Source organism: Danio rerio, chromosome 8, assembly GCF_049306965.1.
Source record: "Danio rerio strain Tuebingen ecotype United States chromosome 8, GRCz12tu, whole genome shotgun sequence".
Classification (NCBI taxonomy): domain Eukaryota; kingdom Metazoa; phylum Chordata; class Actinopteri; order Cypriniformes; family Danionidae; genus Danio; species Danio rerio.
This window is the reverse complement of record NC_133183.1, coordinates 2,729,192-2,756,722: the sequence shown is the minus strand read 5'-3', so window position 1 is coordinate 2,756,722 and position 27,531 is coordinate 2,729,192. Positions and strand designations below refer to the sequence as shown.

Sequence of the window (27,531 nt, the reverse complement as noted above, 5' to 3'; positions counted from 1 at the left end):
TAAAAATTAATCCAATGTTGGGTTTGTTCATATTTGACCCATCAATGAGTTACAAACAGCAGACTTAAAAATACTGGGTTGTCATAATAAAGCTGGGTCAAATATGGACAAACTTAACATTCATTCATTCATTCATTCATTTTCTTGTCGGCTTAGTCCCTTTATTAATCCGGGGTCGCCACAGCGGAATGAACCGCCAACTTATCCAGCATGTGTTTTACGCAGCGGATTCCCTTCCAGCCGCAACCCATCTCTGGGAAACATCTACACACACACACACACATTATGGAAAATTTAGCCTACCCAATTCACCTGTACCGCATGTCTTTGGACTGTGGGGGAAACCGGAGCACCCGGAGGAAACCCACGCCAACGCAGGGAGAACATGCAAACTCCACACAGAAACGGCAACTGAGCCGAGGTTCGAACCAGTGACCCATCGACCAAACCCAACATTCGGGTTGAAAAATGTAGTTAAACTTTTTCTTCTAAAAAATTAACCCAATGTTGGGTTTGTCCATATTTGACCCTATGTCAAATGCTGGAATATATATTTTTTTTAATTATTATGATTATTAAAGTTTTTTTTTTTTACTTTAAAGAAAATGCTGTGTTGTTTTAACCCAGCGCTGGGTCAAACATGGACAACTCAACTATTAGGGGAAAAAAAAGGTTATTTTAATTAAATAATTATTGTTTAATAAAAAAAAATGTTTAATGTGCTGTGTTATTTTAACCCAGCTCAGCTATTTGGGCAAAAAAGGGTCCTTTAAATTTAATTAGTTAATTAAAAAATTAACCCAATCTTTGGTTGGTGTATTTGTCCGATTAATGAGTTACAAACAGCACTCATAAAACTGTTGAGTTGTCATAAACCAAAGTTGGGTCAAATATGGACAAACCCAACCCAATGGGTTAAAATGGTCATTTAAATGTAATAGATTTTTTAATTAATTTATCCATATACATTAGATTACAGCAGCCCAGTGCTGTTGTTGCTTTAAGAGAGAGTTTCATCTGCAGTTCACACACTGTACATTAAAGGTAATGTAAAAAATATTAATTGTGAATATTTGTAAATGTGTGTGTGACTTTGGGAGTCCAAACGGTTGAGAAATGTTGCATTGTGGGATGCATTACCGCACAGAGTGTGCTCTAGTTTATTCAGATGTAGTAGTGTGCATGCAGAAACAGTAGTGTGCTGTATTCTGTTCTGAACGCAGCCGCTGATGAATGAGCGTTGCAGCTCCTCAAGGTGAAGCGCTCTGGTGGAGATTCATGATCTTTCCCAGAGGTGAAAACGAAAGTCATTTATTTCTGTGTGTGTGGTTTGTTAGCCAAAGATCAGAGTGATGGAGACGTCACATTACAGTCTGTGAAGAGCCGCTCACACTGACAGTAAATCTGCACTGCAAGAAATGATGAGATGACAAATCCTGACATCATATGCTTTCATTATACGCTGTTAGTCAGGAGGCAACTTATTCTTTTAAACATACAAAGTTTTAATAGTTTAGCAATCTTAATACTTGTTTTGTCAGTTTGATTGATGTAAGTTGGGATTACCATATCATGTACATTTGTTTTGTAAGGTAAGATATATAAATGAGTTATACCTTGATGCTATATTTTTGTCATTTTAAACACAAACTCGCTTCATTTCAACACATTCTCAAGTAAATCGATATATGAATCATTAGTAGTGGTGGGTAGTTCATGAACGATTCATTCATTTAGAACGAATCCTCAATATCACTCGGGAACTACGAGTCCTCTCAGGGAGTGATTCGTTCATTCGCGCCTGCGCACATTTGTGCAGGTGGTATCGTTCATTTCAAGTCTTTTGAGTCGTTCATCGAGGAAAGGCAGAAGCCAATCATATGCGTTTAGAGCCGGAAAAAGAATTGATCCGTTCATCTCTTGAGTCCTCTATCGGGTTTGAGTCATTCGTTCATCACGGGCCAATCATATGCGTTTAGAGCCAGAAAGAGAATTGATCCGTTCATCTCTCGAGTCCTCGAGTCTGAGTTATTCGTTCATCACGGGTCAATCATATGTGTTTAGTGCCGGAAAAAGAATTGATCCTTTCACCTCTTGAGTCCTCTATCGGGTTTGAGTCATTCGTTCATCACGGGCCAATCATATGCGTTTAGAGTCGGAAAGAGAATTGATCCGTTCATCTCTCAAGTCCTCTATCGGGTCTGAGTCATTCGTTCATCACGGGCCAATCATATACGTTTAGAGCCGGAAAATAAATGATCCGTTCATCTCTCGAGTCCTCTATCGGGTCTGAGTCATTCGTTCATCACGGGCCAATCAAATGCGTTTAGAGACGGAAAAAGAATTGATCCTTTCACCTCTTGAGTCCTCTATCGGGTTTGAGTCGTTCGTTCATCACGAGCCAATCATATGCATTTAGAGTCGGAAAGAGAATTGATCCGTTCATCTCTCGAGTCCTTTATCGGGTCTGAGTCGTTCGTTCATCACGGGCCAATCATATGCGTTTAGAGCCGGAAAATAAATCATCCGTTCATCTCTCGAGTCCTCTATCGGGTTTGAGTCATTCGTTCATGACGGGCCAATCATACGCAATTAGAGCCAGAAAGAGAATTGATCCATTTATCTCTCGAGTCCTCTATCAGGTCTGAGTCGTTCGTTCATGACGGGCCAATCATATGCGTTTAGAGCCGGAAAAAGAATTGATCCGTTCAACTCGAGTCCTAGGGTTTGAGTCATTCTGTCAGTGATGAACGAACGACTCAAGAACCAGAAGACTCGAAAGGTGAACTAATTATCATGGCTAATATCGACTCAGACTGTGTACTTTGGTTAAGATTATATGTGACTGTCAGTGTAACCTGAACGAACCACTGACATTTGAGGACATGAAGAGGTGAGCTGAGCAAAGAGACAACAATACCTTCATAGACGAAAGAGCAGGTAAACACTGAATTATTATGTTCTCCTTCTTATAGTATTCTATTTATGACTTATTTGTCGTGTGATCAACCTTTTGGGCTCGTTGCAAATGTGTTTGGAAGCAATTCGTAACATTTTAATAATATTTTGGCAAATATATTTTGGCAAAAATATCAATGTCTAAACATGTTACACAGTGACGTTGTGTGGAGATTACCACTACGGCATCTATCAGATGTTGGATTTTGGTCACTTTCCAACACAACCTAAAATCAACCAAATATCATCTTCATTTGACATTATTATTGGACGTCAAATTAACGTTGTCCTAAGATGCTGGCTAGACATTGAATTTTGGTCACCTGACATCATGACCTAAATCTAACCTAATATTAATGTGTTATGATGGTGTGTGCCTGCTGGGTAAACTTCTCAACTGTCACTTTGAATAGTAAAATATATTGTGTTATCTTTTGTGAGCATCATTATTTATCATTATAATATGCAAATTCAGTGATCAAGAAACATTTCTGACTTATTTGGAAATTGACAGTTAGATGTGTAAACAGATACTTTTATTTCCACATTCCGAAACTTCAAAGGAACAGATTGGAAAAATCGAATCTTGAGACATTCTAGCCTGCAGGCACAGGACGTCAACATGACGTTATATTGATGTTGTACCCCAACATTGTAGGGACGTTGGATTTTGTTTGTGAAAAAAAAAAAAAAAAAAAACCCCGAAATGAAAATCAGGTTGACGTCAGAATTTAACGTCAGGCCGGCGTCAATGTCCAATGTCCAACCTAAAATCAACCAAATATCAATGTAATTTGACATTGGTATTGGCCGTCAAAGTAACAATGTCGTTAGACGCTGGCTAGACATTGAATTTTGGTCACCTGACATCATGACCTAAATCTAACCTAATAATAATGTAATACCTTTTATCAGCATCATTATTTTATCTTTTAATCATTATACAGTTGAAGTCAGAATTATTAGCCCCCTTTTGATTTTTTTATTCTTTTTAAAATATTTCCCAAATGGTATTTAAAAGAGCAAGGGAATTTTCACAGTGTGTCTGATAATATTTTTCCTTCTGGAGAAAGTCTTATTTGTTTTATTTCGACTAGAATAAAAGCAGTTTTGAATTTTTTAAAAACAATTTCTGGGACAAAATTATTAGCCCCTTTAAGCTATTTTTTTTTCTCGATAATCTACAGAACAAACCATCATTATAGAATAACTTGGCTAATTACCCTAACCTGCCTACTTCACCTTATTAAGTTAAGCCTTTAAATGTCACTTTAAGCTGTATAGAAGTGTCTTGAAAAATATCTAGTAAAATATTTTTTTCTGTCATCATGACAAAGATAAAATAAATCTGTTATTAGAAATAAGTTATTAAAAATATTTTGCTTAGAAATGTGCTAAAACAATCTTCCCTCCATTAAACAGAAGCTGGTGAAAAAAATAAACAGGGGCGCTAATAATTCAGGGGGGCTCATAATTCTGACTTCAACTGTAATATGCAAATTTAGTGATCAAGAAACATTTCTGACTATTTTTGAAATTGACAGTTAGATGTGTAAACAGATACTTTTATTTCCACATTCCGAAACTTCAAAGAAACAGATCTGAAGAAAATAGAATCTTGAGACATTCTAAACTTCTCAGCTGTCACTTTGACTAGTAAAATTATTGATATATATTTTCTCAGCATCATTATTTCATCATCATTTAATCATTATAACATGCAAATTCAGTGATCAAGAAACAGTTCTGACTATCTTTTGAGACATTTGTGTTAACCGATACATTTTTTTCCACATTCTTTAATTAATCGAAACTTCAAAGGAACAGATTTGAAAAATAGAATCATGTGACATTCTAAATTCTCAACTGTCTCTTCAAATGGATTTAATCCATCTCTGTTGAATAACTACATTATTTATTGATGATTTGATCAAACTGTGTCAGTGTGAGCGGCTCGTGGTGTTTTTCTGAAGCGCTGTGTTTTCCAGAGTCTTCCTCCATCGACTAACATACATCTCTTATAATTCATCAAAACAGACTAAATAGAGTACAGTATCCACATATATATATATTATATACACGTACATTTAAGAGTGTGCTATATCTTTGAAGTGTTAAAATTATTTTTATACCTACACATGAAGTACATCTACATGTATCTACACACATACACACACATACATACATATATATATATATATATACACACACACACACACACACACACACACACACACACGTGTACATATTTGATACATGCTTTTCTTTTTGTTTAATCTGGCAGTTTTGTCAGTTTCGTCAGGGACTGTTAGCATCTATTATTAGTCGTGTCTTACAGGCATGGAGCGCCGTTTCTGTCCATGATGTCGGTGGATGAGTTTCTTCATGTGACTTTAACTTGCCCACCCAGTGGGGTCGTGTACCTTTATATATCTGCAGGGAATATTTCAGTCATCGTTCATATCTTTGCTGTCTGATTTTAGTGAGGAGATATGCTGGAGAAATGCTTATTCATTGTTTGTGCCTGTACAAAACCACTTTTTGTGCTGAATTTGAGGGTCATTTTGGAGATTGGAGAATGAAATGTACCTTTAATTAACTGGCTGAGTGTCGTTTTACTGTTTTAGTGTTATTCATGTACTATTTAAGTTTTATTAATGTTTTTATTTTGTATTAAATATTTTTTAATTTTTAAAGTTTGTGATTTTTATTGTATTTATGCCATTTTATGTAATAATAACATTATTATTATTATTATTATATATATTATTATATTATCATTATCATTATTATTATTAATGTTTATTTTAGCTATTTTAAAATGAAAATAAAAAAAAATGTTTCTCTGGCAACTAGTATATATACTTACTGGCCACTTTATTAGGTACACCTATCCAACTGCTCGTTAACGCCAATTTTTAATCAGCCAATCACATGGCAGCAACTCATTGCATTTAGGCACATAGACATGGTCAAGACGATTTCGCTTCTTGAACATGACAATGAGTTCACTGTACTCAAATGGCCTCCACAGTCACCAGATCTCAATCCAATAGAGCACCTTAGGGATGTGGTGGAGATTGGCATCATGATAGTGCAGCCAACAAATCTGCAGCAACTGCGTGAAGCTATCATGTCAATATGGAGCAAAATCTCTGAGGAATATTTCCAGAAGCTTCTTAAATCTATACCATGAAGGATTAAGGCAGTTCTGAAGGCAAAAGAGGGTCAAACCTGGTACTAGTAAGGTGTACCTAATAAAGTGGCCGGTGAGTGTATATATCTACTAGAACTGTTTTCATAAAATCATAAAAAAAATAAAAATTTATATATATATATATATATATATATATATATATATATATATATATAATACATATACATATATATAATACATATAAACATAAAATATGTGATATTTGTTTTTAGGTAACATTTGTTTTTATTTAATTTAATGATATTTTTAAGTAGTTCTAGTGGGAGATGAAAATAAAAACATCAGAAATATATAGTTATCAACAAAGATAAGCTTAAACTATTTGTTTTGAAAACAAATATTGACTATATTAATAAAGTTGTTGACTATTTACATGTTTTTGATTATTTTAAACTGCTTTTTTAATCACTATTGAGCTTTTTCTTTTGTGGTTTATCATTTTGTTAGTGCCAGAAATGAAGGTTCATGTTTACTCTCAATTATTAAGCTAAAATATGTCCTCATTATATTTGATTAAGCTAGCTCTGGATGGTTTTACAGTACTATATTACACTGAACCTTACGTTTGTAAATTGAATGTTTGAGCTGGATGGTTTGTACAGGTACTGTAGCTTTAATTCAGTCCTTCTCATGTTGTGTGCTGTTTCTGCTAAGCTTTGTTCAAAAGAAAATGGACCTGAAATTTCAATGGCTTTACGAGATTGAGTTTTATGAGAGACTTCGGCTCGTTATGCAATTCTGTAACGTGTGTTGAATGTTATTTCCAAGCGAGCAGCAGATGTTGTGTTTTTACCTGCACTCTTTTCAAAGGTGACTAATTAGAGCCCCTCATTAGGCCTGATTTGATCATTTATCACCTGTCCATGAGCTTCATTCCAGAATAACTCATTGCACATTTCTGGCTGTTTGACTATAAGCGCAGTATGTTGTTCTTTCAGTTGCATTTAAAGTGCCCCTATTCTGCTTTTTTGCCCACATATAACATTTAAATTGGCGTGAAGTGCTTTGAAATGTGCATTTTTATTCAGTGTTTGACGTAATCTCAACCGAAACATGAAGAGAGGGCGGGACAAAGTGTAGCTCCTCCCCCTTTTTGTTTTTATCACATCTCTGCCAGTGAGAGTGGTTGAGCTCAAGTGCATCAATTGAAAAGCCAATGAGAAGAAGGTGGCGGGGCATGTCAGACACCAGAGTGCATTTGATTGGTCAGAAGATTTGAGTATGAGGTGACGTCAAAAAAATCATTGATGCATTTAGATGGAAGTGACAAACTGCAAGCTTTACATGTTTTATCAGTTTTGTATCTTCTAAATTCTATTATGATAATGCTGTGTTCACACCAGACGCGAAACGCGCAGAAAAACATTTGAGTTTACTCGCTTCATTCGCGTGTTTACCCCCGCTTCATTCACCTGTCAAATCCACTTCATTCGCGTGTCAAATTCACTTCAGAACAGACGCGGATTCGCGAGATGGGCAGCTCTTCTGTCTGCCCCGTGACTCTAGCTTCATAGCTAAATGGCTAACATGGATTTTATTAAGAAAATAGCAGTGTTAATGTGCTTTTTGGAGACTGAAAAACAGCGTCGATACGTTTAGGGTCGTGTCTGAGTCCACTACATCCTTTCAGAGGTGCATCCAGCTCTGTGAGCTCATCAACTCCTCCAGAAACTGAACCTGGCTGATGGAAGTTTTCAGCGGTGCCTCTGACTGAGCTAAGCCCAGTTTGATGACTTGTTGTCGGTGTCGCCTGGAGGATTTCCCCCGGGACACCATCAACAGGTTCTACGTCACAATCACGCCCCCACAAGAGCAAGCTTCTGATTGGTTAACGCAGCGCGAATGTCTGCTGAAGTTCAGATTTTCGAACTCGAGAGATTTGTGAGAAACGCTTGACTATTTTATTTTTTATTTTTTTATTTTTTTTATTAAAGCGTTCAACAATAATACAAAAATGTACAGAAAAGGTACAAAACCTTTAACAACAAAGGTAAAGAACAGAACAAAACAAAATGACACACTAAAGAATATGCCAGGGGAAACGCTTGTCTATTCGCACCGCGCCATTCGCGTCATTCGCGCTGCGCCATTCGCGTGTAACGCGCCGCAGGATGTCCATTCGCGCGTTTGCATTGACCTAACATGTAAATTACTCGCGCTTGACGCGCGTTCCGCATCTGGTGTGAACGCAGCATAAAACATAATATGACCCGCTCTTAAAATGGCATCATAGAGGCACTTTAAAACATCAGACCTTAAGCTTAGAATTGATTCAAATGATTCAGAATTATTGCATAATGATTCTAAAATTAAACATTGTGAAGAAAATCACAATGTTTCCTGACCTTGTATGCTTTTAAACCTGTTTTAAGAGACTCTGTATTAAAATATAAGATTAGATTCAACTTTATTGTCATAACACATGTACAAGTACAATGCAACGAAATGCAACAAAACTTAAAAATAGCACCAGGGGCACCTTTAAAACATCAGACCTTAAGCTCAGAGAATTGATTCAAATGAATCATATCAGAATCAAAGCATAGTGACTCTAAAAGTAAAAATTGTGAAGAAAATTGCAATGTTTTCTGATCTTTTATGCATTTCAATCTGCTTTAAGAGACTCTGTATTAAAATACCACACTTAAAACAGCATCATAGGGGCACTTTAAAACATCAGAAGTGTTTTCAGGTGGAATATTTGAGTCAAATAGTAGTTTGTGTGTGTGTAATGACCGATTCCAGATCAGTCAGGTGATTTCAGTCCTAAAAACACCTACTGATGAGCAGATTGGATCCAAATCCGTCCTCCCAGATTCATTAGCGTTATATAATGACATGCATTTGTGACGGAGCTGAAATAGCAATTGAAGAGCCGTTTCCCAGAAGGAAGTGAGAATAATTTTGTAGCTGGCACACATTTAAGTGTGTCACACAACCTCAAACCTGCTCTCTCTGAACGTTTATAGAGGATGTTGCGTGTTTCGCAGGCAGACTTTCACTTTCTTGGCCTTTTTTCTCATGCGAATCGTTCTCATTGTGACGGATTCTATCGTTGATGTCGGATTAAAATCGCATGAATTTGTTCCTCATGTCATAGACTCTTACAGGCAATAGAATTAACATGTACTTGATGAGAATATATTTCAAATATCAGACAAATCGTTGTTCGATGATGAAACAATACCAAGGGCTTTTATGATATGTGTCTTAACCAATCTGTTATGATCTTGTTGCATGTCTGTGTTTCCTGTGAAATAATAAAACTCTCTCCCTGAATGAAGGGGGATTCGTTTCAAGGCATTTTCTGTGTGTATTTCTTTCTTCTTCCTCTCTTTTGTCTGGGTTGTATTGTTATTGGCGTGATTATTAATGTGCGGGGATTGTGTGAAGCTCCGGCTGACGCAGCAAATGTAATTCATTAGACTTTTACTTAATTAAGTGCCGCTTTATTTCCTCTGCTTTGTCAGCACTTATTTGCTCAGATGCTTAAAATAGAGTCGAGCCAATGAGTCAATATACTGACCTGTGATGATAATGTACAGCCATTATCATTATGAAGAACACTGGTAATTATGTTCGGTCTCTCTGTGGATAAAAGCTTCTGGCAAATGCACACCGAATGGTTTATAGTCAATTAATTAAAAAACAAACACTGAAAACAAAAACACTTCATTTGTCATATAAATATAGCAGCAAAACAGTTTCAGCACTGGTCAGAAATGATCATTCATTATCAAATATGCACATATTACATCAACATTACAGCAATATATAGGCTACACATAGGAAACAGCACTTGATTTGCAATGTTTTATTTATTATGTCTTTGATGCAATAAATGGTAAGTCAGAATTATTAGCCACTTTTTTTTTTTTTTTTTTTTTTTTTAAATATTTCCCAAATGATGTTTAACAGAGCAAAGAAATTTTCACAGTATGTCTGACAAACATAATTCATAATTTGGCGCTAGACATTCACAATAGCGCTAGAAGAACCAATGAGGTTCATTCTTGCGAGTCACATGGTGCGCCGTGCTATAGCAAGAACCAATGAGGTTTGATGATTTCTCTCGTCTGGAACAGGTAAGTTCGACATTTTGTTTATGTTTGCTGATAAAACGTTAGCTAGTAAATATATGCTAATCTTATGATTCGTTGCTCTTAGCTGAGCTTAATGTAACATTAACTGATTAACGTTTAATACATTCTGAAATTAGCAGATTAATTAAACAACAATGCGTTAGAACTGTTTTTGTTGGCCTTATCGAAATTTAGCCGGTGCATTCAGGTCGGTTGCTTGATATTTTAGTCGTGTTTAATGTCCTATATTACTTTATATTATTAAGGTCAAGTTGGTTTTTTATTCGGACATTTGTTCATTTTAAGGTCCCTATATTGTTTACCACGGTATACTTTGAATATTCAGTCTAAAATCGCATTTAAGTACTTCAAAACAACATTAGCATTATTTTATTCACTATGTGTTGTACTTTGATAGTCAATATGACTTCCCTTTTTGTAGTTTGCAACTAATACTTTTCTGAAATTATATTATTAAGGAGAAAGTCCGAACGTGCGAATATAAAGCTAACTTTACCTCTTTATATTCACCACTAATTACATTCTGATTGTTTGCAATTGTTTTAGGTGAACAAATGACTTGCTGGAAGCTCACAAACCTTCTCCATTTTATATTTCACGGCCTGATTCCTGCTCTCACTTCTCATTCTCACTCCAGGGCACAATATAATCAGGTAATTATAATATATTTCCCATTAAATAATATGTGATTGTGTCCTTCTTCCGTGGAGAAACTTAATAAACAGCACCATGCCAATGTGAATGGTAATATAACTGCAACAAAAACCCAAATTAAAAGATACTATAGTAATTTATACTATATACTGTAGTGTTTTTAAACCATACTATAGAGAAGTACTTGAATTAATATCTTTTGGGTGATTATATAGTTGCTATAATCAGGGGCGCCTGCAGGATTTTATTCACAGGTATGCACAAATCCAGCACCGCCCTGCCCCCTTCCGCCAGTCATGTCAAGAAACACTGATGCTTGCTGTCAAAGGCTGCATGATTTAATGGCATACGTTATGACATAACTTGTTTTCTTTTTAATTTTAATATTTTGCTAAAATCTAAATGTAATAAAAGCACATAATCACCAAGAAAATATCAGACGCTCAAGACGTAATCTTTAAGATTATAACATATTAAAAAATTGCAAATTTATGACAGAAAATTGTGATAAAATACAATTAGTGAAGCATTAATTAAATCCTTACTTTCCACTGACCAAAAATCATCCACCCGCACAGTTGAGTAGTGGAAGGCTCAAACAAAAATAAAATTTGCAGCCTATATTTTTCTTAGAAAAAATGTCTTTTTAAAAACAATTTCGTATATTCTTTGTCTCTTTGTTCAAATATTTTACTTGGTCAGTTGTTTTCTGGATAAAATAGAAGAACCAATAATATTTGAAGTGAAGTGCTTCAAAACCCGCAATATGCTTTAACAATGCCGAACCACGAACTGAACTATAATAAAATAATAATCTAGGCTAAATTAAATTAAAGTGAAATGTTCAGTTTCAGAGAAGCCTAAATTAAACTGTTTTCCCACGTTGCGCCGGTCAAATACAATTTAATTAATTTAATGAAATAATGTGAAAGAGCAGGACAGGCGTTTACAAATTCGCAACAGCACTGAGCATTTACCTGGGTGGAACAAACTCGGTTGGAATTGTAAGACACTTCAGAAACTCGTTAGAATTTAAATGTCTGCTTATTCACGCCAGTCTGTCAGATAAAATAGTTTAAAACACATTGCATGGTAGCTGTTCCATGCGAGGAGGTCGTGCAGCAGCTGGATCTGATCTGTCTGATGAACGAGACAGGTTCCCCGGCTCATGTACTGATATGAGACTGCGGTATTTGCGGCAAATGTCTCAATTAAGTTTAGCTGTTTTAAAGAGCGTTTACTCATTTTAACCTTGTTTTAACATTTTAACAATACCTATCTGAATGGTGATTTTTAGGTGCGGAAAATCCACCGGTAAAACTAAAGCCAATAGATTTCTTTACTCATTCATCTCCCACCATGCAAGTACATACATACTTTAAAACACACACCTTTATTTGTTGTCATTCTTTCTTGCTTTATCAATATATCGTAGTGTATACTGTTTAATAATCAATTTAAATTATGTAATAAAAAAATTAAAAAGTGGCATTAATTCGCGCCCTCTCATGGTAGGTACTGCAGGCGCCCCTGGCTATAATAACACAACAACTATAGTAATATAAAAATAACCCAATACTGTAGTGTTCTACAGCTATAGAGAATATTATACTACAATTCTCCAGCTTACTGTAGTTAAAAACTAAAGTATACTACAGTATTTATTAATTTATCATATAGTTAACACTACAGTATACTAGAGTATTACTAAACAGTTGTAAATGCATTACATTATCAAACTTTTTTACTACAGTGTGGTTTAAAAACACTATTTAGTATGTTTGAGTAATCTGAGGTCACACACTAAAGAAAGAAACACACTTTATTCTGCAGTTTGGTGTAAGTGATGTGTTTTATAATCAACAGGCACAGCAGATGCTCTCTCCGTCCAAACAAAATCCAACAGAAGCGAAATACTGCACATAAAAGTAGTTCTTAAATGTACATTTGGCAAAAAAATAAGCTCTTTTCATGCTCAAAATACTATTTGGCACAATGTAAAGCTTCCAAATCAGATGGTGTGTGTTCACAAATCAACAAGCCCACGGGAATCAGACTAAATGAAGCAAGTAACTGATGGAGAAAGATCTACAGCAAACACAAACACCGCACCGCTGACCCCGTTTCACTTGTACACCGCTAACCTGGTTAAGTCCGCAGCAATGGCACATCTAGAACAGCTGCTCGGGTTCATTTGAAGAAGTGAAACAGTACAGAAATACAGTAGTCCTTGTGTGCAAATATAAAAATATTACAGTTACAAGATGAATTCAGGTTGATTTGGTCTGGAACTAGTTCACCTGCATGGAAGAAAAGCAAGAAACAAACAAAATAAAATAGATTCTAGTGTCTGAAATCTTTAAAACGCACATTTATAAAGCTTGTTTGGCCGGGAGAGAGCCCTTGAGCCCGGGGCTCCCTCCTGTTGCAGGGCGAGAGGGGAGTTTGAGCTCAGGTAGATCTGGAGAACTCCCCTGCTGTAGTAGCTAATGAACAGATAGTGATCGCTCTTAAGAGATAACCACTGACTAGGAGCATGTCTATTGTGCTGATTTGGATCAGTCAATTAACTTAAGTTGCATGTTTTTGGATGGTGGGAGGAAAGCGGGGTACCCCCGTGAGCACGGGGAGAACGTGTAAACTCTGCACAGAAACGTCAGCTGGCTTGGTAAAAACTAGAACCAGTGATGTTCTTGCTGTGAGGCAACAGTGCCAACCACTGGGCCACCGTGCCACCCATCTAGGAAAGTAGGACGAGTAGGGGTGGAAGGGGGGATTTGTTAAAATGAAGGGTATTTTATAGTGGCTTAGAAATCATCTGGTTAGATAGGCCGGCTGCAAGCAATCATAAGCACATGATCCTCTCGAAATTAGTTTATAAATAAACTTCACTTATTGAACTTTAATGCATTAATTAATGTTAACTCATTAACCTTATTTTTTTCGTGTTAACCCATGTCCATGAAATATTAACACATATGTTTTATTTTTAACAATGTGTCAGCAAACATTGAGCTTATCATCATCAAACATTAACTACTGAGCAAATTGTTTCAGAATTTAGCGTGTTTTTTTTTTAAAGCAACATTTATTTTTGATTTCATATAACATTATCAGATGCAACTTTTCATTTTAATAATGTAATAGTAAATGTTGAAAAAAGGACTTCTTGATTCTGGTTAAGAAATAAAACCTTTGTTAAAAACATTACTTTTTACATTATTGTTTTTTCCTATTTAAATTGTAGTTTTTTGTTGTGCTTATTACAGTATATACACTAATGGTCAAAATTTTGGGGTCAGTTTTTTTTTAAGTGATTATGTTCATCAAAGCGGCATTTTTAACTTGTTACATTTTAACTTGGCGCTAAAGAACCAATGAGGTTTATTCTTGCAAATCACATGGAATGCCGAACAATAGCCAGAACCAATAAAGTTTGTTGATTTCTCTCGTCTAAAACAGGTAGAGCTGATTGCTGATAAAATTTTAGCTGGTAAATTTAGCTCAGCTTAATGTAACATTAACTGATTAACGTTTAATACATTCCGAAATTAGCAGAAAATATAGACAATAATGCGTTAGAAGTGTTTTCGTTGACCTAATTGTTGACTTATTATACAGTAGTTGGTTATCAAAACAGTCAACGAAAGTTAGCTGGTGTTTTTAGGTCGGTTGCTTAATATTTTTGCCGTGTTTAATGTCCTTTAATGTTACTGATTTTGCATTGATTAAATGTAAAAAATGTTTTTTTAAATTGTTAAATTTTTATAAAAATAAATAATTTCAAGCAGTAACTTAAAATAAATAACTGCTTTCTTATTGTATGTAGTTTCAAATTAAATTATTACTCCAGTGATTACAGCTTTTATTACTATTACCATTAGTATTAATAATAATGACATAAATAAATATTAATATCAGTGATTTCTGAAGGGTCATGTGACTCTGGGGCAATGAAGCTGAAAAATCGCTGGAATAAATTATTAAATTAAATTATAAACCAATTATAATTATAGTTATTTTATAGTGCTATAACATTTCACAATTTTACAATTTAGACTGTATTTTTGATGAAATAAATGCAGCTTTGGTGAGCAGGAGAAGCTTATTTTAAAACATTTAAAAATCCTACTGACCCCAAACTTTTGACCGCTGGTGTATGTATTTTAAATAGTCAGATTTATACAATTTGATTTCCCTTTGAGTTGTTTTAATATAAACAAGTTGATAGTTAGAGGTTGCTTTGGCAACTGGCTAAAATAAAAACGAGTTCATTTCGAGTTCATTTGCGTTTACTCATTTTAACCTTGTTTTAACATTTTAACAATACCTATATGAACGGTGATTTTTAGGTGCGGAAAATCCACCGGTAAAACTAAAGCCAATAGATTTCTTTACCCATCCATCTCCCACCATGCAAGTACATACATACTTTAAAACACACACCTTTATTTGTTGTCATTTTTTCTTGCTTTATCAATATATCGTAGTGTATACTGTTTAATAATCAATTTAAATTATGTAATAAAAAAATTAAAAAGTGGCATTAATTCGCGCCCTCTCATTGTAGGTACTGCAGGCGCCCCTGGCTATAATAACACAACAACTATAGTAATATAAAAATAACCCAATACTGTAGTGTTCTACAGCTATAGAGAATATTATACTACAATTCTCCAGCTTACTGTAGTTAAAAACTAAAGTATACTACAGTATTTATTAATTTATCATGGTAGTTAACACTTCAGTATACTAGAGCAGTGGTTCTCAAACTGTGGTACGCGTACCACTAGTGGTACGCGGGCTTCCTCCTAGTGGTACGCGGAGGAATCGCTGAATAATGAAAGAAACAATTAACACTTTTAATCCTTTAATGCGTAATATAACATTGATTTGATCAGCATTGGCTGTTTTGTGAAGCGTACGATCACAACGCTGTGCTTAGAATGTTTATTTTAGTGCATTGTGTCATAAGCTGCTATAAATCATTTCCCGAAGTTTAAGAATTGATTCTGAAGCGTGATTTGACTGACATGAAAAATGGCCAATCACAGTCGACCTTGTCTAGTTGCGTGAAACGTAAGGGCGGGACAAAGGCTTTCTGTGTTGCAGAGACAGAAAAAAACAACTTAAAAACAAATGTTTTGTTGGAATAATGCTTCTCGGATGTTTTCACTATAGAGATGTCTAGCAGAGTAATTAAACAGCGGACATTTCCTGCCTATTTGATGATCTACAAACACGTTTCGCTCTCCGACAGCCAGTCTCGCCTCTGACCTGTCACTCCTCTAATACATTCTGAATGGCGGCGCGGGAATGGAGGTATTGCGCAATAACTCATTTCTGCAAATGTGGCGAGTGCTTTATTTTAACACGAGAGCGCATTTATGTACGCAAATCGCTAAAACAGATATGCGAGCTCTTAAATAGGCTTTTTTCAAATGAACTGCAAGTGCTCTCATGATCGCCTGTGTGCTCAGATAGAATACAATCGCGATCTTTCCACTATTAAAGTAGACATTATTTATCTTTGCTCCTTAACTAAATTTAGTCAAAAGTATTCAAAGTTATCAAGTATTTAGAAATAGATTGATACATGATCGATGACAATGCTAATGGTCTTCTTATTTGGCTGTGTTGTGAAGTGAAACTTACTTTTAGCAAAGGTGGAACATTTTTTTGTTTCTTTACGACAAAATAATTATGCTGGAAATGTTTCTGGATGAGGTATTTGTGTGATTTATACATTTAGCTGTATTCTGATCTGTCCTAAAGCATTACAGGTCAAAGCAATCCATTGTTAGCCTACTTATTGTTTATTTATCACAATTTACAATAAGGCTCTTAAAGCACTGCTTTGATAAATGTAGTGTCGTCATATTTCAAATACCTCAAGTAAAATAAAGTCATTTGTTTTACTTTTTTACTGACAGTGTACTTGTATTTTTTTTACGTTTCTATTTTAGATTAAGATCAAGTGTAAAATAAAATCTACATGTGATGTACAGCTATTTAAGAAACAAATTTGCCATATTGTAAAGAAAATAGTGTAAAATATGTAAATAAAAGGCTAAATTTAAATCTTTTTACCATATACTTTAACCTTTCAAAGCATAAAAATATATATTTTTAAAAATGGGCAAAAAGTGTCTCTATGGCCTTAAAGATTATTTGGTAGTTTTATCGGTGCTATTGAAAAAGATTAATTGTCATGAAAGGAAAAATTGACTATACTTCCTTTGTTAGTGCAAATTATACATGTAGCTTTGGGATGTAAGCAATCAAACCATTAAATCAGGTTTACACTTAAAAAAAAAGTGATTTCATAATGAAAATCAGATTTTTTTTCAAAAGTAACCAACTAGTACTTTTAAAAAGAGTAACTTGTACTTTTACCTAATATTAGTATTATTTACTAAAAAACAATTATATTTTAGCTGTGTAATAGTATTTTTACTTGAGTACAAAAAAGATTTCACAAGCACTTAGTGCAGGTTTATTATACTATTAATATATGATTAATAAATATTATTATTAATGGTTTTTATTTGTATCTATTCCTATGCAATGTTTTATGGGTTGCTGAGAATACATTTCAGGTCTTCAATACATAGCATGTCAGTCTTGAAAAAAAAACAGGTGCTGGAATTGATTTTCATTAGGCTGTGCCTGTATGAACCCTGTCATGTATATTTCACATTTATTTCAAGATTTGTCTGAAAGTGTATGAATATGACATATAGCCTATATTTATAAGGTCCAAGCAGCATTTCCAGCTTTTGATGAATAGGCTACTATGAATACTTTAGATTTAAGTACAGCAGTTTTCTTTTTACTTTTTAAGAACAGCGCCATTTTTTTATGAACTTTTAAAAGCACATTTTAACTAAAACTTTTTTTTTTTATCTGCAAGCACAGTTAATGTTCAGACTATTTCAAATGTTTAAAGTGATTGACAATAATACATATTTATTCTTACTAATAGGAAGTAATCTGCATCGTTTTAAAACTGTGCACACCTGTAGCTGCTTAATTAGGCTTACGACGCAATTTTTTAATACTGGTTAAAAAATAGCGTCGTAAGGTGGTACTTGGAGAGATGATTTTTTTCTAAGGTGGTACTTGGTGAAAAAAGTTTGAGAACCACTGTACTAGAGTATTACTTAACAGTTGTAAATGCATTACATTATCAAACTTTTTTACTCCAGTGTGGTTTAAAAACACTATTTAGTATGTTTATGAGTAATCTGAGGTCACACACCAAAGAAAGAAACACACTTTATTCTGCAGTTTGGTGTAAGTGATGTGTTTTATAATCAACAGGCACAGCAGATGCTCTCTCCGTCCAAACAAAATCCAACAGAAGCGAAATACTGCACATAAAAGCAGTTCTTAAATGTACATTTGGCAAAAAAATAAGCTCTTTTCATGCTCAAAATACTATATGGCACAATGTAAAGCTTCCAAATCAGATGGTGTGTGTGTTCACAAATCAACAAGCCCACGGGAATCAGACTAAATGAAGCAAGTAACTGATGGAGAAAGATCTACAGCAAACACAAACACCGCACCGCTGACCCCGTTTCACTTGTACACCGCTAACCTGGTTAAGTCCGCAGCAATGGCACATCTAGAACAGCTGCTCGGGTTCATTTGAAGAAGTGAAACAGTACAGAAATACAGCAGTCCTTGTGTGCAAATATAAAAATATTACAGTTACAAGATGAATTCAGGTTGATTTGGTCTGGAACTAGTTCACCTGCATGGAAGAAAAGCAAGAAACAAACAAAATAAAATAGATTCTAGTGTCTGAAATCTTTAAAACGCACATCAGTGTAATTTAAGTTTTTCTTTTTAATGATCAGTTAACATTGGGTAATGCATCGTTTTACATTGAGCAATTTATTTGATGATATTTCTTTATTTTTTTTTATGAAAAAGGTCAATAATGTAAAAGAGTTCACGTTAGCTCACATCTGTTAAATAGATGACATTAAAATTGATGATGAGCAATACATTTGTTACAGTTATTGGTTTTGTCTTAATATATTTTTATTTAGTTTATAATATACTTGGCATATTATTTATATACTTTATACATTACTTGGCATAAAAAACATTTTTAAAGAAATCTTAAATGTTAACTTCAAGATTAACAATCATGGTTTTAATATTATTTAGTAGAATAAATTAACCGTCACGTTTATTCAGTAATGTAAATATTTAATAACTAGCAGTTCATGAGTTCACACCTAGCTGATGATTGATTATAAAGCTTGTTTGGCCGGGAGAGAGCCCTTGAGCCCGGGGCTCCCTCCTGTTGCAGGGCGAGAGGGGAGTTTGAGCTCAGGTAGATCTGGAGAACTCCCCTGCTGTAGTAGCTAATGAACAGATAGTGATCGCTCTTAAGAGATAACCACTGACTAGGAGCATGTCTATTGTGCTGATTTGGATCAGTCAATTAACTTAAGTTGCATGTTTTTGGATGGTGGGAGGAAAGCGGGGTACCCCCGTGAGCACGGGGAGAACGTGTAAACTCTGCACAGAAACGTCAGCTGGCTTGGTAAAAACTAGAACCAGTGATGTTCTTGCTGTGAGGCAACAGTGCCAACCACTGGGCCACCGTGCCACCCATCTAGGAAAGTAGGACGAGTAGGGGTGGAAGGGGGGATTTGTTAAAATGAAGGGTATTTTATAGTGGCTTAGAAATCATCTGGTTAGATAGGCCGGCTGCAAGCAATCATAAGCACATGATCCTCTCGAAATTAGTTTATAAATAAACTTCACTTATTGAACTTTAATGCATTAATTAATGTTAACTCATTAACCTTATTTTTTTCGTGTTAACCCATGTCCATGAAATATTAACACATATGTTTTATTTTTAACAATGTGTCAGCAAACATTGAGCTTATCATCATCAACATTAACTACTGAGCAAATTGTTTCAGAATTTAGCGTGTTTTTTATAGCAACATTTATTTTTGATTTCATATAACATTATCAGATGCAACTTTTCATTTTAATAATGTAATAGTAAATGTTGAAAAAAGGACTTCTTGATTCTGGTTAAGAAATAAAACCTTTGTTAAAAACATAACTTTTTACATTATTGTTTTTTTCCTATTTAAATTGTAGTTTTTTGTTGTGCTTATTACAGTATATACACTAATGGTCAATTTTGGGGTCAGTTTTTTTTAAAGTGATTATGTTCATCAAAGCGGCATTTTTAACTTGTTGATTTTTAACTTGGTGCTAGAAGAACCAATGAGGTTTATTCTTGCAAATCACATGGAATGCCGAACAATAGCCAGAACAAATGAGGTTTGTTGATTTCTCTCGTCTAAAACAGGTAGAGCTGATCGCTGATAAAATTTTAGCTGGTAAATATACGCTAATCCTATGATTTGTTGCTATTAGCTCAGCTTAATGTAACATTAACTGATTAACATTTAATACATTCTGAAATTAGCAGAATAATTAGAATTACGAACGAAAGTTAGCTGGTGTAATCAGGTCAGTTGCTTAATATTTTTGCCGTGTTTAATGTCCTTTAATGTTACTGATTTTGCATTTATTAAATGTAAAAAAAAAAAACAAGTTAAATTGTTACATTTTTATTAAAATAAATAACTTTAAGCAGTAACTTAAAATAAATAACTGCTTTCTTATTGTATGTAGTTTTTATGATTACAGCTTTAATTACTATTACCATTACTATTATTATTAATGACATAAATAAATATTATTAATATTAGTAATTTCTTATGGATCATGTGACTCTGAAGATCTCTGAAGAAAAATCGCTGGAATAAATTATTAAATTAAATTATAAACTAATTATAATATAATTATAATTATAGTTATTTTATAGTGCTATAACATTTCACAATTTTACAATTTAGACTGTATTTTTTGATGAAATAAATGCAGCTTTGGTGAGCAGGAGAAGCTTATTTTAATACATTTAAAAATCCTACTGACCCCAAACTTTTGTCCGCTGGTGTATGTATTTTAAATAGTCAGATTTATACAATTTGATTTCCCTTTGAGTTATTTTAATAAAAACAAGTTGATAGTTAGAGGTTGCTTTGGCAACTGGCTAAAATAAAAACGAGTTCATTTCAGTTATTATACTTCAAGTATTATGTGTGTTCACTGCTAACATCAAAAGTTCTTATTTAGAGTTTTTGTCTCCTTTCTAGTCCAAATATCTAAAAATTCTTCAGTCAAGAAGCATTTCATAGACAAATATATAATGTAGTTTTGTTTTTAGAAATAAGAAGTCTTTTACCTTTAAAAAAGCTAAATGGGGTGGCATGGTGGCTCAGTGGTTAGAACTGTGGCCACAAAGTAAATAGGTCGCTGGTTTGAGCCTTGTGCATGTTCTCCCCGTGTTGGCCTGGGTTTCCTTCAGGTGCTCCGGTTTCCCACACAGTCCAAACACATGCGCTATAGATGAATTGATTAACTAAATTGACCGTAGCGTAGTGTATGAGTGTGTGTGAATGAGTGTGTATGGGTGTTTCCCGGTACTGGGTTGTGGCTGAAAGGGCATCCGCTGCATAAAACATATTCTGGAATAGTTGGTGGTTTAATGCCGCATTTCATTGATGGTGTGTGTTGAGAAATTTAACGACAGTAGCCGCCACATTCCTGCTGTTTATTGATGCCGTGCTATTTCACTGCCTCTCTTTTATATACGCTCCAGTTAGATTGGCATGAATTTTAGTTGCTCAACGTCAAGTATTTCAATATCAAGTCTTAATGCCGCCTAAACAATGCAACCTTTGTGAACTTGTGAGAACGTGTGTAAACAGGCCATGTCCACACTAGTGCGTTTTCATTTGAAAACACATAGTTTTGTCTCCGTTTTGCCCTTCCGTCCACACTGAGATTTAGAAATTTAAGAAACAAAAACGTATCTTTTTAAAAACGCTCTCCAAAGTGGATAAATTTGAAAGCGCCATTTTCGTGTCGTAGTGTAGACTGTGAAAACGGAGTCTTTCGAAAACGATGCTGCGTTTTTTTTGTCATGTAACACAGTCATGTTACTAATTTGTTTACTTTAATTTCGTTGTGATTATGAGTTTAGTGATGTTGTCCTTACTGTGAGGGTAAGCAGCGTCATCAGCAGGATACTGTTCTTTAAAGCGGTCCAGTATATCGGCGTATTTGTTTTGGCACGTCTCCCAGTCTACATTTTCACTCTCTTTTGCAACTTTGTATTCCATGTATTACTCGACGCAGCAACTCCACTTCATTGTCAGTCCATTTAAAAAACTCTTTGCTTTTCCTTGACATTTTGCCGCAACGTTTCAAAGAGCTGGAAAGAAAATAAACGTCAGGCGGAAATGACGCGTGCCGAAGCGTCTTATGTTTCACGCCTGCGCAGTACAGGGTGAAAGCATTTGTAGTTGTTTCAGTGTGGATGACAAAGTTTTGGAAAACGAATAAAAACGACAGTGTGGACGTGAAGCGATTTTAGAGGAAAACTCCGTTTGCAAATTTATCCGGATTAGTGTAGACATGGCCTCAGTCACAACTTCTATTCTGTGGTGACAGCTGTGAAAACCAAAGATAATAGTAGCTACTCTGCCAAGATGTAAACTTTCACTTCGCCGACACCTCTTTAATCCAGCCATATAAAATGCTTATGTTTTATGACAATTCTGTAACTCAAATTACACAATGTAATCTGGCTTGGCCAGCTGGCATTTCTGTGTGGAGTTTGCATGTTCTCCCCGTTTTGGTGTGGGTTTCCTTCGGGTGCTCACAGTCCAAAAACATGCACTGTAGGTGAATACACTAAATTGGCTGTACTGTATGTGTGTGTTTGTATGTTTCCCAGGACTAAGTTGCAGCTGGAAGGGCATCCACAGTGTAAAACATAGGCTGGAATAGTTGGTGTTTCATTCCGCTGTGGTGACCCCTGATAAATAAAGGGACTAAGCTGAAAGAAAATGAATGAACAAAAAAGCTAAATAATTTGCTATTAGTTCAGCGGTTCCCAACAGGGGGGGTTGCAGCCCACAAGGTGGCCACAGCGAGCTTTGTGGGGGGTCGCGTCATATTTAAAAAAAATCTTAGCAATGGACAATTAGGAGAATGATCATGTTGCCTTAGCTCATTTGATCCCCTAGCTCAGTGGTCCTCAACCACCGGTCTGTGGATCAATTGGTACCGGCCGCGCAATAAATCATTAATTATTTCCGTTTTACTTATTATCTGAGTCTGAACGATCTTTTATAAAAAAAATAATTACAACCGTATTCTCTCGCTTGCATCTCAGTCACTTGAGCGGCCAAATTTAACCCACAAGCAGCAAAATGAGTAAGTAACAGACGTCTTTAGAAAGTTTCTTTGCTAAGGGAAAAAGGCCCAGCAAAGGACCCACGAACTGCCAAGGAATGGATCCGCAACACACTTGTCAACGAATCAGGTGAATCCAGCATGGCTGTGCAAGAAGATCAACTGAAGGATATTGCAAATGACGGCAGCCCTTTAGGGGCCGTTCGCATATCGCGTATTTCTAGAGTCTGCACAAGTGACGTGGCGCGCTCGCACCAATCCCGAGCTGCGAGCGCACTGCGAGTCACGTGACAAGAATTGAGCGATCAGCTTCAGCTTGTATGGAATATTTACATTTCAGTAAGACTAATTTTCTCAAGGCAAACACAGAACAGGAACACACAAACACTGCAGTCCTTTGTTCTTTTCTCTATAAATTAAACTTGTATCAGAGTGACAGTAATGTTTTGTCAGTTTGTTATCCTCTGAGAAAACTGTTGATGGTCACATACCCCCCCCCCCCCCCCAACGTTAAAATTGTCAAGCGTTGACCGGTGCGTGGTGATAAACAGGTTGAGGAGCACTGCCCTAGCTGACCAAAAATTTGTAATCCGTCCTCCACAAAAAAAGACAAGAGTCTCACTGATTCGCCTCGCAGCAGTCCTCACACTAATTGATAGAGCAGAACAAATAACATGCAAGTAGTAACTTGTAATAGCCTATATTACTTATTTCCCTTATAAACCAGTGTGAATACTGATATTTTTGTTATTGAATTTCAAAAAGGGTTCATTTAAAGGCCAAAGGCTTACGTTTTTCAGTTACAAATGGCCTGCTGATGTTTTGCTTTTATATTTTACATTAGGCTATTATTCATTCATTCATTTTCTTTTCGGCTTAGTCCCTATATTGATCCGGGGTCGCCACAGCGGAATGAACCGCCATCTTATCCAGCATGTTTTACGCAGCGGATGCCCTTCCAGCTGCAACCCATCTCTGGGAAACATTAGGCTATTATTTGTGCATAAACATATCTGGATATAGTAATAAACACACCGTTCGTTTGAAAACAACATTTTTTGTCATCATTACTGCAAACTTGTATGAACAAATAGATCATTAAATGTGGAGGGATTTTACAATATTTTCCGGGTAAAAAGGAGGTCAAAGGCTGGGAACCACTGTAGTAGTTGACCTATTATTTCTGAAATAATACTATATTTTTTTTACTTGTCTAAAAATGCTTCTTGATTTCCAAGTTTTTAGATTTTTGTCCTAAAAACAAGACAAAAACGGTAAAGAAAATCTTTTTTGCAGTGTTTTCAGTGAGCTATAAAATATATGTTTGTGATATTTAGTGTAAAAGCCATGCAGATCATCACACACACACATACACACACACACACACACACACAGTCAGCGGATCTGAAAAGCTACAGTCGAGCGTCTGGGAAAAATTCACCCCAGAGCATCAAGATTAAAGTACAAACACGTAAAAATGCTTCCACAGACATTCAGCAGTGCGCCGAGTTTGACTCAGAAACGTTGCATAATTGTACAGTAGAGTCTGTGCTGTAGATTGGCCGTGATGTATGTATGTGTGTGTGTGTAGATTCTCCATCATGTGTGTGCGCTGAGGATGAACTGATTCTTGCTCTCGTCGACTTCTTGGCTCTGGAAGGTCGAATGTGTTCGCTCTAAATCCAGCACGACATCCAGCAGACGAGTGGCGAGGACACGAGAGCGCTCACACCGAGCCTGTTCACACACTGACACATACACACACACACACACACAGCAGAAAGATGATTTACGTTATCATTCATCTCTCAGATCTACAGGTGAACACGTGTGAAGAATCTGACCTGATGAGGGCTGACCCACTTCCTGTTCTGCTGACTCCACTTCCTGTGTTTCCAGGTACTGCTCCCTGTGTCACAAACATAGATATATACATTAGATGTCGCCTGGCCTATTGTTGTCTATTGGAAGGAATGCGTCAATAGCGCCGCCATCTTGGTACAGGGTAGCGCTCCTTAGAAATGAATGCGGGACCAAGGTACAGTGGAGGACTGTGGCCATCCATAGCCAGAGATATACACATATACACATATATCTATAATCGGGAGTTTTCCTGGATGTTAATATGTTTTTTTTTTTTCTAATTATGAAAATTATAATTTTACTTCTCTGTGTTTGTTTGTACAGAAATGTACTTTTCACCCTCCCTGTTAAATTTGATCTAATCATGTCCTGAAACACAGCTCCTCTCCTGCTTTTACTCCTCATACTGACCAAGGGAGCGACTCATTTGTGAATGAATCTCCCGAACGACTCCTTCGCTAGCCGACAATAATACAAGTTTCTGGCAGCGCAGCATCTCCTTGTCATAGTTCTTTTGCATTGTTTGCTGATTTTATTCAACAAAACCAGCATAAGCCGAGTGTTTAGTATGTTCTGCCTCTGTTCCTTTTTTTCTTTGTTTGCTCGTTACTACACCCGTAGACAGCGCTAAAGTCCCGCATCTTCACGTAATAACACTGTCTTGACTAGAGCAGTTGAATGACATTTGTCCTGGGAGCACTGTACCAATGTGGCGGCGCTATTGACGCATGCTGAGGGTCCCTATCCGATATCTAGTGTGTATATCTATGTGTCACAAAGAGTAGTTATTGTTCATACTGTAAATTATTAATTAACATGGGATCTTTTATTGTAATAATCCCTCCCATAATCCGGCAAACCACAGATTATTTACTTGAAGTAAAACACAAAAATATTTACATTTAGTCATTTAGCAGACGTTTTTATCCAAAGCGACTTACAAATGAGGACAAGGAAGCAATTTACACAACTATAAGAGCAACAATGAATAAGTGCTGTAGGCAAGTTTCAGGTATGTAAAGTGTAAGAAGCAAAACATTAGTAATTTATTTATTTATTTATTTTTTGTAATACGTTTAGCGGTAGAACCAGAGGCAATTGCTAAATAGTTGAGTTTTTAGTGGTTTCTTGAAGACAGCGAGTGACTCTGCCGTTCTGATGCAGTTAGGGAGTTCATTCCACCAACTGGGCAGATTGAATGCGAGAGTTCGGGAAAGTGATTTCTTCCCTCTTTGGGATGGAACCACGAGGCGACGTTCATTCACAGAACGCAAGTTTCTGGAGGGCACATACATCTGCAGAAGTGAGAGCAGATAAGAAGGAGCAAAGCCAGAAGTCGCTTTGTGAGCAAACGTCAGAGCTTTGAATTTAATGCAAGCAGCAACTGGCAGCCAGTGCAAACGGATGAGCAGCGGAGTGACATGTGCTCTTTTAGGTTCATTGAAGACCACTCGTGCTGCTGCGTTCTGAAGCAGCTGAAGAGGCTTGATAGAGTTAGCTGGGAGCCCGGCTAGCAGAGAGTTGCAATAGTCCAGTCTGGAGAGAACAAGAGCTTGAACAAGGAGTTGAGCTGCATGTTTAGATAGGAAGGGTCGGACCTTTCTGATGTTATAGAGTGCGAATCTGCAAGATCGAGCAGTTCTAGAAATGTGGTCAGAGAAGTTTAGTTGGTCATCAATCGTTACTCCAAGGCTTTTTACCATTTTGGATGCAGTAATGGTTGCCCCATCCATCTGGATTGAAAAGTTATGGTGTAGAGTCGGGTTGGCAGAAACTTCAAGCATTTCCGTTTTCGCGAGGTTCAGCTGAAGATGATGATCTTTCATCCAGTGTGAAATATCCAACAGGCAGGCTGAGATGCGAGCCGGAACCGAGGGATCATCAGGGTGAAAAGAGAGATATAGCTGGGTATCATCAGCATAGCAGTGGTAGGAGAATCCATGTTTCATGATGACTGATAATGAAAATATCATTAAAGGGGTGGTCCGGAGTATATTTTAAGGCTTGGTTGTGTTTATAAGACGCAAAGCAATGTGTGCTCATGCTTCACTGAAAACCACATTCGTTTTTCATAAATCTTTCTTTGATTATATACAGCTATTCAGCTAACATGAAAACCACTGTCATGTTTCCTAGTTCCTCTGAAAGGCCCGCCCTCAAGAGGCTCTGATTGGTCAGCTAACATAGTGCTGTGATTCCCGGTAAAGTCTAAATCAGATATGCGGCTGGGCGGAAGTGCGATTTGCACATTAATATAGCAGCATTTTTTTATGACACAGTGTAACGGTAATTAATATTTTTACAGTACTGTGAAGGTTGGGTTCAGGGTTGTTGGGGGAGTAGGCCAGGGCTATTCAATTAGTTTGTCATGGGGGCCGATTCATGAAAAGCATCCCAAACGAAGGGCCAAAGAGGCATATGAAT

General features: G+C 36.1%; 1 protein-coding gene and 2 long non-coding RNA genes across 7 annotated transcripts in view; 2 read left to right on the top strand and 1 right to left on the bottom strand.

Moving 5' to 3' along the window:
* The first annotated feature begins 1,871 nt into the window (after positions 1-1,871).
* Positions 1,872-3,660, top strand: LOC141375567 (uncharacterized). Its single transcript, XR_012384026.1, has 2 exons — positions 1,872-2,465; positions 2,643-3,660. It is a non-coding gene; the product is annotated as an uncharacterized lncRNA (long non-coding RNA).
* Positions 3,661-10,226: 6,566 nt separating this feature from the next.
* The window catches only part of LOC141375566 (uncharacterized), a 66,989-nt gene continuing 49,684 nt past the window's right edge, over positions 10,227-27,531 (top strand). For 4 of the 5 annotated variants that reach the window (XR_012384021.1, XR_012384023.1, XR_012384025.1 and 1 more), the window contains exons 1-3: positions 10,240-10,465; positions 10,825-10,931; positions 25,057-25,143. This is a non-coding gene — a long non-coding RNA (uncharacterized lncRNA). Of the gene's footprint in view, positions 10,466-10,824; positions 10,932-25,056; positions 25,144-27,531 lie in introns of all 5 variants that reach the window. The other variant, XR_012384024.1, reaches the window with a different exon arrangement.
* Positions 24,821-27,531, bottom strand: part of rasal1 (RAS protein activator like 1) — an 82,148-nt gene continuing 79,437 nt past the window's right edge. Inside the window, exons 20-21 of the mRNA XM_073909994.1 lie at positions 25,089-25,153; positions 24,821-24,992 (exon numbers count right to left, since the gene is read on the bottom strand). Coding sequence (XP_073766095.1) covers positions 24,844-24,992; positions 25,089-25,153 — 214 coding nt within the window. The 3' untranslated portion in view covers positions 24,821-24,843. The remainder of the gene's footprint in view (positions 24,993-25,088; positions 25,154-27,531) is intronic.